At 39.9% G+C, this 16,255-nt stretch overlaps 1 protein-coding gene across 1 annotated transcript in view; it reads right to left on the bottom strand.

The window, feature by feature from the left end:
- The window catches only part of LOC124165737 (Usher syndrome type-1G protein homolog), a 121,893-nt gene extending 108,144 nt beyond the window's left edge, over window positions 1-13,749 (bottom strand). The window contains exon 1 of the mRNA XM_046543226.1: window positions 13,178-13,749. Within this exon, the coding sequence (XP_046399182.1) occupies window positions 13,178-13,203 (26 nt within the window). The 5' untranslated portion in view covers window positions 13,204-13,749. The remainder of the gene's footprint in view (window positions 1-13,177) is intronic.
- Between the last annotated feature and the right edge of the window lie 2,506 nt (window positions 13,750-16,255).

Raw genomic sequence — 16,255 nt, 5'->3', positions numbered from 1 at the left:
CTGAGAAGGGAGTGGATCGGGTTGATGTGGTGGCTAGAATGTTGGCTTCCCACCCCGTGGGCTCGGTTTCAAATCCCAGCGGTGGCAGAGAATTTTCAGAGCTACTTTACTGCCCGATCTCTACTTTAAAGTTGTATAGAGGACATTTCAAGCGCAACACTCCGTCCTTCGGATCGGACGTTAAGCCGTGGTCCTCTTGGCGTCTTTTTTTAAGAGCAGGCTAATGCCGACGCCGGGTTTCTCTCCACCCTTCCTTACCTACCCTTTTCCTCATGCTCATGGCGCAAATGACCTCAGCCGTCGGTCGCCTCCTCCAGGTACCATACCACGGAATTGCGCAGGTTAGAGCTGCATTAATTTCTAAAATGGCGTGATATTGCGCGAATGCATGAGCGAAATTAGAACAGGGGCTATTTTGACTTCTCGCATCCACGCATTCTCGCATGTGTTCTAGCAATTCACCGCTTTACATGACGCAATTTTAATTGCGCCTTTGCACGTACGTCAGATTTCGCAATTCCGTGTGCCGTATAAAACGGTCTTTACCAACCCTACCCTCATGGCGCAAATGACCTAAACTGTCGGTCGCCTCCTTCAAATACTATACCTGAGTTGCGAAGATTGCCTTCAACGCACAAAACTAACCGAATACCACTCCGAACGATTTTCCCACAGAGAAAGCTTCTTCGGGGAATTTGAACGGCTGCACATATTTTCCCTCGCCGATTCATGAGAAGGCTTGTAGGTAATGCGACAGGAAAATTCCCCCAACACCCAACATATTCCCTCGGCAGACAGGTAGAATGCACGTATCTCTCGCGTGGAGAAAGTAAAAAAAAGAATAATAACATATGTGAAGTGAAAGGGTTGACCGCGAGAAGGGGGAGGAAGCCGGAATTATTTCCGGCTCCGTTCGCAGGCGAACAATGGAACAGTATGGGGTCGACGCCGAAATCTTTGAAAATCGAAACTGGCGGAGAAAATGGTCGAACGGGTCGGAGCAGATTGCCAAATAGACTCGGAAAGAAACGAATCTAGCTGGAGGAAAAAATTGCCCGAGACACCGTTTTCCACATCAGTCTTGAATAGGGATTGCACGAAGTGGGGCAAATATCTTTCCTTCAACATTCAAATGCTTGGAGTAATGACGTTACAGGTGAGCCAATAGAATATTTCTATTTTACCAGGCACGGGTCTATGTCTCAACAGTGGTGGGTTCAATTTTGACTTGAATGCGTAAGTAAAAATAAGGATTGGGAACAAATCCATCGGGTCTTTCATTTAATGGCGTGTTGTTTCCTTTTGTTCTCAACGCCAAGGTTTGATAATACATTATTCAAAATTTTACCGACATAAAAGCGAAGATAATAATAGTCATACACATTTCATCATAGAAAAAGTACTTATTTTACGTCGAACCAGTTCTTTCAGCTATCTTTTGGAGTTGAGGCGAAGGAAGTATCATCTAATGATCAAAGATTAACCTCAAAGAAACAATTACTGCACCTAAATCTTCAATGTCCCCTATAAAGTTCAAATAACTGGTGATTGATTTATGAGACCAACCTGCTTCAGCTCATTACACTTAAATGTTATAATTTTCGAATTTTCGTCACTAATCCTTATACTATACGTCATTAATCTACTCAATTTCATAATAGCATATTTAGGGTTTTAGCAGATACCCTAGAAATCCACAAATAATGCATAAAATGAAGAAAATTCACATTTATTCCTTTCAAGTGCCAAGTCAGCTCCCATTTAATGGACTTCTCCCTGGTATAGGTTGAAAAGTGGCAGCAAAATATTACCCTTAATTGTATCCTTATTTCATATCAGCTTTCTTTTGTGTTCCATCCTTCAAACTCATAATGGTAATGAGTTATCGTAGAACTGATAGATAGCCTCTCTGCCACTACTAATAAGTGCCTCCTGTTACAGGCACTTGAAACATGAAATTCCATTGTGTTTCAAAACCAATATCAATCACCAAAAACCGCTAGTTATAGTATATATCGCTTTACATTGAGGTTCTATGAGACTTAATCACACGAGTTTCGAGGAAATATTAACTTTCATACGTCAGTAATTCTATTAATGAATGATAGAACGAGGTTAGGGCTTAACCCTACGCCTCGATTTTATCCGCAGCAGTGTATACAGAAATTACTGCTACCAGTAAAGAAACTTTAATTTCCACTGTTCGCCTTCCAATGAAACTCGAACTGGTATGTGAAATGAAAAAAAATACTTCTAACAGCCACCACTAATCTCATGGACAAGCAATTTCCCTCACTCCCTCTAGAGATAGCATCGGAACCAAGGCAACCTAATGATACGTTGGATCAATAGCGACAGTATTCAAAAGTCTCTCCCATACAAATGCTCTCCCCGCCACATTTCAATTTCAGACACGCGTCTACTCCGTTATCTCACAAACATTAACCATATGGGAAAGGAATCACCTGTTCAAGATGACAGCTAAGTTTTGAACGAGTAATGAGTCGTGTAAATGGACTGATCAAGTGGGAGTGACGCGTTATCATTAAGCGTGTAATAACGTCGATCACAGAAATCGAAAGTAAAAGACAAGATTGAGCTTCTCAATGGCCACATGGATGGAAAATTCAAGCATAAGAGCATTTGAGATAAATGATTTGAATGAGATTTGAGATTATTATAAAGGGAAAGAGATCAGATGTTCTTTCAAGAAACCTAATCCTCAACGGATTCACATTTTTGTAGGATGCCGAAAATATCCGAGAATTCATCATGTTTCCTACCTTTTTAAATTATTTGAATGTTTTTCTCTACGTTAGCTACGTTATTGGTTATTTTTTCACTCTGTAAAATTTATAAGAATTTTTAAGAAGGCTACATCGCGTGAGAAGCAACGCGAAACTTTTATACAGCAAAACGAGGATATAATTCAATACACAATTATCAAATACGGCGCGCCATATCTTCATGCAATAACTAAGGCTAGAATTGTAATTAAAAATTACTTTGACAATAAATAATTAATATCTATGCCAGAACTAGCGTAGTTTAGGTAGTACTTTCGGTCTCAGTCAGCCAACCACTCTCAGCCGTGTCATATATCGCTCGGTCCCTGGAGTTCCTCGACCCTTTCCCCGCGCTCCGTAATCCGAGGCTTTCCATCCCTGGTATCCCGCAACTACAAGTAGCTTTCTTTAGTCTTCCCGGCGAAACCTGGTAAGTGCACTTCACGTTTGTTTTGGGTTCAGTGGCATCCATCGAATTCTCCTCCCATGCACGCGTTGATATATTATCCTTTCGAAGAGGGTTCAGTCCGAAGACGCCATCGACACGGCAATGGAATATTTCGGAGAGGTGGACAGGGTAAAAACATTCACATTAGTGAGACAATTAACTCATACGGTTACCCATTGGATAGCCATCTGACATACCTTCCTCGGATACCAATTATTTCGGCCCTTTACCATTCAAAGAAGAGAAACGAAGTTAAAAAAAATATCAATATAAAAAGGGAGTTGTTGGCAGAGGAAAAGAGAAATCTCATTTTGAGTATAGAGGATGATGGACCCGGGGAGATGAATCGGGAGTATAAAAAACGATGACGTACTCGACATGGTGGTACAAAAACGGAAAAAACAGTCTTGAGTGAGTAAAGAGAAGGCAGATGCTTTAAGATTACTCCAAGGCGAGGTTGCAGGCATAGACGGAGGGAAAGATCTTGAGTAAGTGAGATTAAGGAGTGGGAGAAGGCCGCATTCTGATCTTAATACAGGGACGAAATCAGGGAATGGAGAACATTTGACATGAAGAGCATATTTTGCGCGAAAGGTTTCTTAATAAACCTACCATATCAGATAATTATAGAAATTATCATAATAGCTATTGATCAAGGCAGCCATAGCCAAATTTAATGCATCCTTTTACAGATCATTTCCGCCAATAGCATAAATTTTTCGAGAGAGAGCAGACATTTATAAACTCTCCAACGCAATGCACCTCAAGTAAAAATATAACTAAAATATCGACCCAACCTAGAAGTAGAGTAAGGTCAATTTTCTGCTACAAGTAGATAGCACCTTCAACGTAAAATCATGTCGAATAAAAAATCTATAGATCTACATGATAAGCAGAAACTAATTTCAAAATTGCGTGCATTGATTATAAATACGCTCAACCTAATAAGATTTCATTAAGAAAAAACTAGGTGCTAAATTCAACAGTTACTTCACTGTCATGTAATGACCATACACAAGCTCGTTGAAGTTCAATAATTTCAAGCCAATCTGTCCCTAAATATGATCCAAAACAAAATCTTGACCTTAAGGAAGTACTAGCGAATACCCTTTCTCCACTGTACCATGGAGTAAAAACAATGGTCTAAAAAATCAAGTAAATTTAAAAAATGAAATTATTCCCGATTAAATTTTATAATAAAATCCATTCAAGTACTACCTTGTTTGCATGTATATTACTGGTTCATCAAGAAACTCGTGCATTTGTGCCAGCCACATAAAGAAGGGCAAGGGTAGAATTTTCTCATTGGATGTACAGAAAAAGAAAATACGCATTGAGGTGTGATGGATGGAGGCTAAATTGCTCAAAAATTGAGTGTTTCTAGTTCCGGACAAAGTGTGCAGCTGAGGACGCCTTCGATTACATGATATAGCTCTAACGTTTTTCGCGTCATGTCAATGATTTTATACGTGGAGACTCGAATATTTAGAATTTGCACTCAGAAGTTAATTTATTGCGACCCACTTTGCCAATGACACATCATCTAAAAGGCCTGATTTCAACGCCAACATTCTCTCGTCTGTTTCACGAACATCACATATTCTCACTCACACCAACCTACAAAGCTGCCCTCAAATGACCAGATGTCCACAGCCATCAGAGCCTTTTCTAACCACTTACGAGTTATGAGTCGGAAATTTCTCCTCATTCATTGACGCGTCGACTCGAATACAAATGGACGGCAATTTGCATTAAAATGACAGTGCGTACGGAGGAGCGGCGATCATTCTAATTTCTCCAAAAGTCCTGTTATTAAAAAAAAATCATTCTCAAGTCAAGAGAAACCTAGATCAGCCATATAATTGCGACGAAAACTTTGCAAGCCTTCTCCATTTCAAAGCAGAAAATCGTAATTTTCTAGGTTGTCACGCAACAGCGCTCGTTTCCGATTCGTAGAAATCACTTTCAAGATCATGGCACATAGAATGGACCCATTTCCGCTTAATACAATCTCCTACTACTCCTCGAACAATCGATTTATTCATAGTACAATGGGGAGTTCTAAACATTCAAAGGGAAATGTGAACATGCACATTGAATAAATGACAAAGCAATCGAAAACTTTTCATATACATCTACATACTACCCCGCAAGTTGCCCAAAAAAGGCGTGTGGCAGGGGGTGTTAGGACATCAGCCGTTTAAATATGAAAAGCAAAGTCTCAAACAAAATTACGACTAGCATTTATTTAAGCCCTTTATGGCTCGGAGGAAAACAAGTTTCCATATCTATCGGTTCGGTAAAATATCTCTCTTAATTTATCGCTTCTGTCGGACCTTGATGAATAGTGGGTTTCTAAGATGACGTTCTCCGTGTCGCTCTTAAAGATATCCATCCTCAATTGTTCGAGAAATATAAGCTTTGTGCGAAGCCTTTTGAAGTCAGCCAACTGAACAGCTTAAAGGGAACAATAAATCGAAATAGTTCTGGTTGTGGGGTTTAGTATTTGAACAATATTGCGATTCTATAATTAATATCATAATTAGTTGCGCTAATATTGGAATCCATCTCATTGAGAGGATATTGCACTTTCATGTTCGGTGTAACGTAATTACTGCTGTATTATCCTTTTACAGCCAAGGTATTTGTTACAATTAAGAATTTTTCTAAAGTTAGACCCATTTAACACATATATTTCAATTAAAAATTACGATTTAACATTTTGACGACACAGAAAGATACCAAAACAAGCTTTGTAAAAGGAATAAAACAAAATCAAAAAAATAACTAGAGGTACCAAGAAAAACTTTTGCGTAAAACCGTATTTCCATCGTTCAGAAAAAATTGATTAGCAAAAATCGGATCACATTATTTTTGAAGACGGTAGTGAGTAATCAAATGCAAATTAAGAAATCATTTCAAAATTCTGCGCAAACAGCGCTTATTTAAGAAATACTCAAGCCCACAGTAGATCACTGATAGTCACATATAATAAGCCAATGATTAAACACAGCGGTAAGTCTTATTAAAATTGTAGGATTTCCAATTCCATTCAATAAAATTTTTAATGTGAAACAGGTATTAAGCAGCACAAGAAATTAGATTAATGCTAATGAAAACACCTATTACCACATTTATCGTGATATTTCGAAATTTTATGAAGTTTATTCATCATTTTATATTTAAATGAAACAACTAATACCTCAGACCTCATATGAATCCATTTCACACATAATTAAATGTTAACTAGCAGAATCTTGAGTCTGACGCTTGTTTGACGCCGAAAGTTTACGAGGAATTAGCGAGCGAGCGCATATATGGGACAACTCGTCAATGCACCAGCATCTCTGCTAGCCAAGCGTTTCGCAAACTTTTCAGAGCATAAATTTTTGCTGCTACAATCTATCAGTTAAGACATATATAGGTGAGCTTATTCCATAGACGTGGGTTCAATATGAGCTCAAGTTTGCCATTTCGTAATTATTTCTAAAATGAAATATAATTATTCTTTTAAAACTTTTTAGCTATTTTTCTAGCATTCGGCTCCTCTTAGCCAAAATACTAATATTTTCCAAAATAGTAGGATTAAAAACAAAGTATATTGAGATATATGCACAAAAATATGGCCTTATCACGTGTATGAAAAGCCTGAAATTGAGAAAATAAATCAGAATTTTAGGTTCATAATTGGTGTAATAATTCTTTTGGGATGTTCGGCATCAGGATATACGCTATTCTGGTGCAATAGTATAAAATGTACCATTTCGTTGCTCTCTTTAAAAAGGCTATACTCAAAGCTGTACTTTATCTCAGTACAATATAAATTAATAATATATTTTTTAATATTTAGGTAAAATTTGAAATGTTCCAAAAACACGAGAAATAAAATGCAGGCTAAATGAAGAAGCCCAAATATTTGGCTACATAAGAGGGGTAAAAAATAAATGTTAAGCTCGTGAATCGATTCATTCCGGAATTCTATAACGACTACTGAGAGGTTTCTTTAGCTTCCACAAAATTATCTCAAATCATGCAAACAATTTGATCGTAAAGCAAATAAGGTCTAAAATCCCAACCAACACTAAGCAATTATTTCATAGTAATGGATAGAGAAACAGGGGCGCAGACTTATAAAAAATATTGGGGGGGCCCATATCGGAGATCTTGACCCGGGAAGAGATTAAATTCAAAGTGTGTCGCAGCACCGAAACACTACCATGATTCACACTACTTGATTCAATTAACCTGCTTAACCTTATAATTATTTGTTTCAACACACATTGTTGAATTTATTTTGAAAGGTAACAATCGTATAACATAGGAAATAAAAACTACCAATATATTTTTGTGATTTCAAAAATCATAATATAACCTAATTATTTTCTTGAATTATTTAGGGGGCTCCGCCCCCTCAAACGAATCTTTGAGGGGGCTCGGGCCCCCTCAGGCCCCATGGAGTCGGCGCCACTGTAGAGAAATGACTTCTCACTAAAAGTTCAAATTTCGTACAGAATGACAGTGTAAATATCCGAACTGTAAAGTAATCATATAATATTAGCACACAATCAATCCCTTCAACTTACATCGCAAAATAGTTTGACAGCTTTAAGTCCAAAATTATTAACAAAACGACGCAGGATAAGTTAAAGTAGCTGAGATACACAAGATTGAATGGCTAGCTGAGATATTGCTTTCATATACAGAGAGGTCTCGATGCAAAACAAAGCCTCATACCCACGAATATAACAAAAGAGGGTCCTCAAGGTGTCCTATAAATGTGTTGTAGCCCATCGCGCATTTAAATTGGTTTACATAAGTCACCACTGGCGTCGCTGATGGACAAATTGATCCGAATTTCATGGGCAAATAAGGCATATTTATGAATGTTAACAGAAAATTTTATACATGATGATGTGATCTATAAAATTCATAACTTTTCAATGCTAATCCTTGCAACTGCAAGCATTTTACTGCAAACTATTGGAAAAAGCACTGCACTCATCACCGCGCCGCGGGTATTTTTGAAAGCCGATTAAAATGCGACTGAAACGGCGACAGAAATCAGCCTTGTATGGGATGGAATTGGGCCTCCTTCATGCAGTCCCCTTGCTCATACCACTCCATAATCCTAAGGCATAGCTCTTCATCAACCTGATTCAGGCATTAACTCCCCACAACAAACCCGAAGAGTTTTGCAAAATAGTCACTTTTTTCAACCGTACGTAATTCAATAACAAACACACGAACAGCCAGAAAATTCCCCTGCGACGGGCATTCAAATCACAGGACGCTTCTGCAAACTGAATGTCGGAAGAGAGAAGGAAACAAACTCCGAGAGCCCATCCATTTGGTCAAGGACATAGGCGACGGGCAGAAAACATTCGAAGGGCCAGCGAAGCGTGAGAGAGGGTTTCGCTTGAATCCACCAGTCGGACTGGCCTCCGCAATCTGCGACGGCTGTTTCGCCGCGATTCGCTCGCGCGTGGAGGGATTTCATTCGAATGTCACCACAGAGACAGGGGGCACGCTGGATCCCGAATCTTCTCGATGGACGAATCAATAAAATGCCAAAATCCAAGCGGCTGCACCTCGAATCCTACGTCATTGTTACTGATGGAGACGAGGGAATCTCAACGCGTGACCAGGGAAACTTCCGAGCGAGGAGTGGATCATTATGGATATTTCAAACAGTCAAATGTAAAAGTATATGGTTAGCAAATATATTGCTAACCATTATGCTCTGGTAAAGCAAACACTTATCACCCAACATCCGTTTAAAAATTGAGTCTAAATTTGATAAAATATATAAGTGATGATGAAGCCCTACACAAAAAATAACTTTTAAGGCACCACTATATTTCTTAAATTACTCAGGTATGGGAAGCTGTGACAGAGTACAATACAGATGAAGTGATTACGATAGCCTCAAAAAGTAGCCTAAAAATCATCATGATATTGGGGTAAAATGTTTGTAACTTGCTTCTTAGCATGCTTTGTAAATAATCGTATTGGCACTCGAGTAGCGCCTTTTCAACGCCATTTTCCTAATTTTAAACTAATTTTTGTATAATAATCAATAACAATTTACTACCATGATCGTTCCAGACGGTGAAATTGATCAATCTCTTACTTAAAATCGATTAAGTTTCGAGGATCGACCACCTAACTACACAAATCAAGGTCCTGCTAGACATTTATCCACTTAGTCCACATTCGTCGACCAATAAGAGAATTTAAAAATGTTATCTCAACCCTGAAGCCAACGTTATTGCGTCAAAGATAAATTTTTGGAGACCTCTCAAGCATCTACTAGCGATAAGCTATCACTATCAATTCAGTCGAAAATAGCACTTGAAAACTCGAAGCTTGTGCTCGCTTCTAGAATACTTTAAATCCTACTGCAATGTACGATTAAGGATATCTTTTATTAAAAGTGAGTTTAAAATAGGTGTAGACAAAAGAGTCGCATCTTCAATCACCCATCTTGCAACATGGGTATATTCTTCACCTCACCGATAACGATCGCCTTTTCTCAGGTACTTCATGCACCGCATACTACCTCGAAATTCAGCATACTCATGTTATTCACTGTCTCCTCTAACCACTCACTATACCTTCCTCCCTCCTTAAGGAGCTTCCTATCTTTTCCTGCCACGTCGAAAACTTTTTGAATGTCTTTTTCTCCGCACATCGTATTTTCTCCATTCTCATTCGTGTAACTTGAACGCCCGATTCGCAAACTCATCTTCTACGGCATTACCGCACCATAAAATTCGACAACCAAGCCAATGCCCTTCACGATAAATTTATTAACTTCCATTTCTTTAAGTAGCGGAGGAAATTTCATTTTCATGAGATGTTCAAAATACGTCTTTGCTGTTCTTGATCCATTACCGTTTACAAAAGTAGAACTATCCACGTTACATTTTTGGCGGTGGCTTTAAAAATGCAGATGTTTCTGAAAAAACTGTAAGTCATCGGGAGAAAATGGATGTCTTCAAGGCAAAAACTAATTGCTATATAGTTAATTTTATCACTTAATAAAATATATGCAAGGACCATGTGACAAAAGCTATATGGGCTAATTAAATGGAGTAACATGTATGAAACGCGAAAATATAAAAGGTTTATACTTTCCTCCGCTAATTATAACTATTTGGCTGGGTTGAGCATGTTTTAGCATAAAACATTTGTAATATACATTTACAATTTTATTCCATTCCTACGAATCACTGTATTTGCCCGAGAGATTCAACGAAATTCGATCATTTGTAATCAGCTCACTCTTCCAGTCCACTTAAGATATCATTCCAGGGCGACCAATGCTGTCAGGACGTCGGCCATATATATTGCGCTCCGATTGCAATTATCTCGTCCGGCTCTTCGAGTTACCGTGGGAATGGAGAGACCACTGAAAGCGCGTGCCTCGCCCGCGGGTTTCAATAAGCGTGGACTACATATAAAAATCTTGGATCATTTGAATGGTGGTGGATATTAACATAAATCGCGCCAATTTTTTCCCAAACCAAGACCCAATTAAGTACGCAACTTTGCAATTTTTCTAAGGAAATTTGTGTTACCAGACCCCTTATTTGACGAAGAATATAACGAAAATTACTCATGAATACCTAGTGAGTTCTTGCAAATTTTGCTGCGTTCTCGAAAGCGTGGTAAACAGAAATCATGCAAAGGACAGGAACGAAATGAAATAACATACATTTCATGCCAAGCAAAGAACACGAGATTAATTTATGCTATATAATGGAAGCGGTGATGATCGATAGAAAAATATCAAAAGCCAATTGATTTATCATCAATTTAAAACAATAACAGACTCTCATCACCTTCGACTAGATATCAATCATTCACTGACATGAGTGTTTCCATCCAAAGGTTTATTTGGATAATTGCGGGTAGATTTCACCTCAGACTTAACCACATGCGTGCAAAATTTACAAATTGTATGGAGGGGAACCAGTTCCTTTCTCAGAACCATTTATACTGCTACAATTAGGGACATCAGAAATTTCAAGCGATTGCAGATATTATATTATATCAGGAAATAATTTTTTTTATGTACACATGTGTTTCAAATAACTCGGATTGCCACGAATTATTTGCGACCTTAACTTCACTTACTTTTTTCTATCAAAACACGTAGCAAATCGAGTAAATTATTTAATTTTTGAGATTGATGGGAGTGAAAAATATAAAATAGTGTATATTCAAGCTTTAAAAGTCAACTGTTGGGTTAATTTTCGGATATCGTCTCATTATAGGAAGAATATATTGCCTTATTTGAAGTTGAGGCTATATCTTCGATACTTCACGAGCCAGAGTTAAGAGACTGTCGGCACCCCTATAATCTATTTTCACCAACTTATCAATGTTGATTCACGATAAAAAGATAACGGCACGATAAAATTCCAAGACAATGGAGCTAGATGCGTGAACAAATAAGATCCAAAGGTTTTCAACGAAGCTTATGAGCTCGCAAAATATGATGGGTATTCTAAAAATAACAAAGAAATGCTTCAAAAATATTTCCCAATGCATTGAAATTGCTTAGACTAACTTTTCATTTCATAATGAATTGCTTTCTGAGCTTGATATCGGTGCGAAACTCGTATGAGCATTTCCCTAGCACCTTGTCACGCGTTTTATACATATAAATGGTCCAAATTGTAGCCACGGCCCGCCTTTGAGAATGACATCGTGTAACGTGTCAAAACCTGGGTATAAAGTCATTAAAAATATGTTCAAAATACAATATTAGTGTATTCTGTTATCATATTTCTGCCGTACAATTATTTTCCTCCGAATTCTCTCTCCCTGACACCCTTCAACACATAAATATTCAATAGCCAAGTACAGGTGCTAAGAAATGCAAAATGACGCACTGAATGTTTACAAAAACATCCGGTCAAATTCAGTAAGTCGCGATACTTTTGGAGGAAAACAACAACGAAACACAAGAAATTAATCATGATCTTAACTCCATGAAAGTTGAAAATGCCAGCTGAAAGCCTCGTTTAGTAAGTGCGACGTTCAGTTTACTCTTAGGACGGGAAGTGAGACATCAACTTAGAAAAACAACGTGGTGTTGACGAAGCTGAGTGAATTTCTGGATACTAGATCCTTCTAGGAAACCACAGGCGGCCCATGGAAAGTAACTTGGCCGCCTCCTCTGAATGCGAAAATTTCATGCATCGCTGGACAAGGCATGTGGTTCATCAGCATGGCAGTTAGCGTTAACAAAGAAATTTGGGATAACAGACTTCGGTTGTTTAGTCAAATGACGTAAAATGTTCCAAGAGAAGTGCTCTGATTGAATCCCATAGATACAGACTTAGAAAGACCAGAAACGCGACATCAACGAACTACCTCGTGATTCCAATTCCTAATTTAGTATCGAAAATCAAAATTTTATACCTTCACCTGCGGGAACATAAATGTTAGAAGAACAAATAAATAGGGGTTTTCAGAGTATTGCTTTTTCTCTGACACATCAATACCCATTTTAGGTGTATTCACAACTTAACTTCAGTTAAAATTCCTGAAGCGTCAAATTTTACATACTATCGTCCCAATAAATTCCACACAGGTCGCAGAAGAACATCATGAATGGTAAATGTTAACTTCTTTTTTTGTCGTGTAAACGGACTCTGGTTTTGGTCACTAGTCTATGATTTGGCAAGAATGATGATTTAGGGAATCGCAACTACATCGAATTCAAACACGTACCTCAGCACATTCACTATGCTGAATTAACATAGTTTTTGGCCGCAAAATTTATAAACCTGTAGAATTAACAAAAGATGGGGAAAATTTTTCATTTCAACCTTCAATCATGTTTCTCAATGCACCAAATCCTCTTACCCGTACCCGAAATCCCCAATCATAGGCCAGAGAGACTTTCAAATCTGAAAAGTTGGAAACTCACTTGTGAAACCGATCTGAGGCCATCATATCCGATCAACGACGGTCCTTGTGGTCACCGTAGCGAATCACTCGGGCACACCACCCACAACCTCCGCGAGTCCTCAGCGAATAATCCGTCCTCGCGTGCAGGGTGTATGTTGTTATCGACACGTCCCCGATGTATCCACCGACACAGCAATCGCTAGCCCCCCGCGATCATCGTGGACGTACACCACCAGCAGGGAGCGCTCACCGTCGACACTAGCACACAGAATGACAGTCGTCGAACACAACACTAAAACGGTCGAGCACCACCGGGATTTCACGCAGACGTCGATCTTCGCAGATTTCAAAAGGGCAGATCCTGTGATTACACGAAGTACTAGTTTTTGCTGTCCGGGATGATGGTTCGGAAGCGGCGGAGTATCACGGTAACGCCGTCACAGTGACTGTTCGGCAGTATCACACCGTTTGAAGAGCCGCCAGCGACGGTTGCACGCCGCGCTTTCCTCCTTCGAGCAGCTGGCAGAGTGGTATCAACCGGACGTCGCGCTGGTTCAGCGACCGAAATCGCACTGAATGGAGACTCGGAGGTACGGTGGGGGAGATACGGGGCGCGTTGGTCGGCGGGGGCGGGGTTGGTGGAGGGGGGAGGACTTGGTTTGACGGCGGCGGCAGGTGAGGCGGAAGGTAGGCGCGCGTCCTCGGCGGCGGCGCTCGGGGTTGCGGCCCTTATAGCGCGGGGAAGGCAAGAGAGCTCTCTTCACGCGGGGGTTGAGAAAACATCGGCCGTCGCGATGGCGGCACCCGCATATCCAAAACCAAAGGTGACTTTAGATCCTCCGATATCTCAACCACAAATATTACATAAGTATTCACAAATATTACAGAAGTATTCTCCAGTTGGCCAAAAAATACTTCCGTCAACCGCCGCGCATTGAACTTGTTTTAATAAGTCGCCGCTCCATACTGTGACAGTAGATCAGACTTTTTCGAGGAAAAAAAACTATTGATTAGTCTAAGTAATTCTGATGACATCATCTATCGAATACATACTATTAAGCGCTACTCTTTGCGATATTCAAGAAAAAAATAGTAATGAGTCTGATCTGGAGTGTAGCGCTTAACGGTTCGGAAATATGAACACTTAGGATGTAGGAGAAGAGAAGACTAGAGGTGATGGAGATATGGGTGTGGAGAAGAATTGAGAAGGTGAACTGTACTGAGAGGGGGAGGAACGAGGAAGTGCTGGACATGGTGGATGAGTAGAGGCAGTTTTAGATGAAATATTTTATTATAGATATATTTTATGAGGCAGCTTTTAGGCAGAAGGTATGGATGGAGCGAGTACTTGTGACGTTACGTCGTAAATCTAGTTGATTTTTCACGTAGGCCCAGACAAGGGAAATACTCCAACCGTCGGTCACATGCTGGATCAGGGAAAAACTCCACAAACAAGAAAAACAGCTCACAAGAAAAAGGTAGCCAAAAATAATTTACGAGTTATTACCGTTCGATATCTATTCAAAATAGAGTATTCAAAAATCAGAAGTATTACAGAAAACAATGATAGTAATTCATGATCCCAAAGAAAACATTACCAGCTAAATACCAGCAGAATAATTGCTCAAAATTTGCCATGTCTCACTAGACATGTGTCCTCGACCGGCCCACGAGCAGAAGAGAGGTTGCCTATGCAAGGCGAGACAGGATTTGAGGGGAGGGATTCTTCCAGGGAGTGGAGGGGTAGCCAGGCGAATTCAACTACTGCCCACTGATGCGTCACTGCCCCTGCAGAAACGGCCGCTCCGCAAAACACCATTCCCCTGGTTTTGAGACAACAGCATACCAGCCAGAATTTTTCCCTCAACTTCTGGGTTGGAGACATCAGTTGAATCAGAGGGATATTCATTGGAACACATGGAGGGGAAGGAGATACTGGGGTGAGGTGTTGGAGGGAGAGAGAGTTGTGATAGGACAATGGTAAAACTTCTCCCTCCAAGTGCAATACTAAAGCCTTAGCACCGATTTCCCCTTGCTTGCCAAGGAGTAAGTATTTCTCCGCAGTAGTCCTATATAAGTCTTGCATTGCAGGTAGGTTGGTTCGGGGTTGGTTCGGGGTTGGTTCGGGGTTGGTTCGGGGTTGGTTCGGGGTTGGTTCGGGGTTGGTTCGGGGTTGTTTCGGGGCTGTTTCGGGGCTGTTTCAGAGGCTGATTCCAGAGGCAGAGTTTCCAGAGGCAGGGTTTTCAGAGACAGGATTTTGCTACAGGGTCCTTTTGCGCGAAAAAACCTTAGCGCGAAAAGTTCTTGGCGGGAGAAGTTCTGCGGATAAGTTCGGAGGAAGTTCGAGGAATTTCTGGGGGGGGGGGGCAACACTAAAAAAATGCCACATACTGACAATGAGCGGGGAGGGGATGTTGAAAACGGTGTTATAGGGTAGAGTGCTGGGTAAACGCGGGAGAGGGAGGAAGAGAATAGCATTTTTTAGATAGAATGAAGGGGAATAGGCCTTATTGTGAATTTAAGAGGGAAGTGATTGAAGGAGGGGGAGGCTCCCAGAATACTCCATTACTTGGATGGAAACCTTGGATGGAATGCTTTAATAATAATTATTTGCGTGTGAAAAGGGTCAATGGCAAGCTCTGGGAATAAATGGATCGCCCTTTACTTGTCGCCGCGCTGTACACACTTTTGAAAACCAATTTAAAAAAGCGAGAAAAACAAAAAAAAGCGAGAGAATTGGCAGCATAAATATAGCTTCGATAGAAATGATTGGGGACTCACCTATGTAGTCCCCTTAATCTCAATTACAGAGGTGCGTTTGGTAACGAGTTAACAGGCATGCAAACAGGCCGTATCTTTACAGGCATGCAATTGTCAGATATCGAGAACCTGGACGAATCCAAGCAGTCCGATGAGTTTTCAATAGAACGTAGGTGGTAGTAAGAAATTCGAATAACTGAATAATTGACTTAATGGCCTCTCCAAATTTCAGATCCCTTAAGGAATCAGAGTTAACTTATGAATAAACGGAATTACAGCAATTCTCCGAGCAACGTCCAAAATTGCCAAAATTGTACATCGAATTGCACTCTTATTG

This window comes from Ischnura elegans, chromosome 1 (genome assembly GCF_921293095.1).
Source record: "Ischnura elegans chromosome 1, ioIscEleg1.1, whole genome shotgun sequence".
Taxonomy (NCBI): domain Eukaryota; kingdom Metazoa; phylum Arthropoda; class Insecta; order Odonata; family Coenagrionidae; genus Ischnura; species Ischnura elegans.
This window is presented reverse-complemented; position numbering and strand designations above follow the sequence as displayed.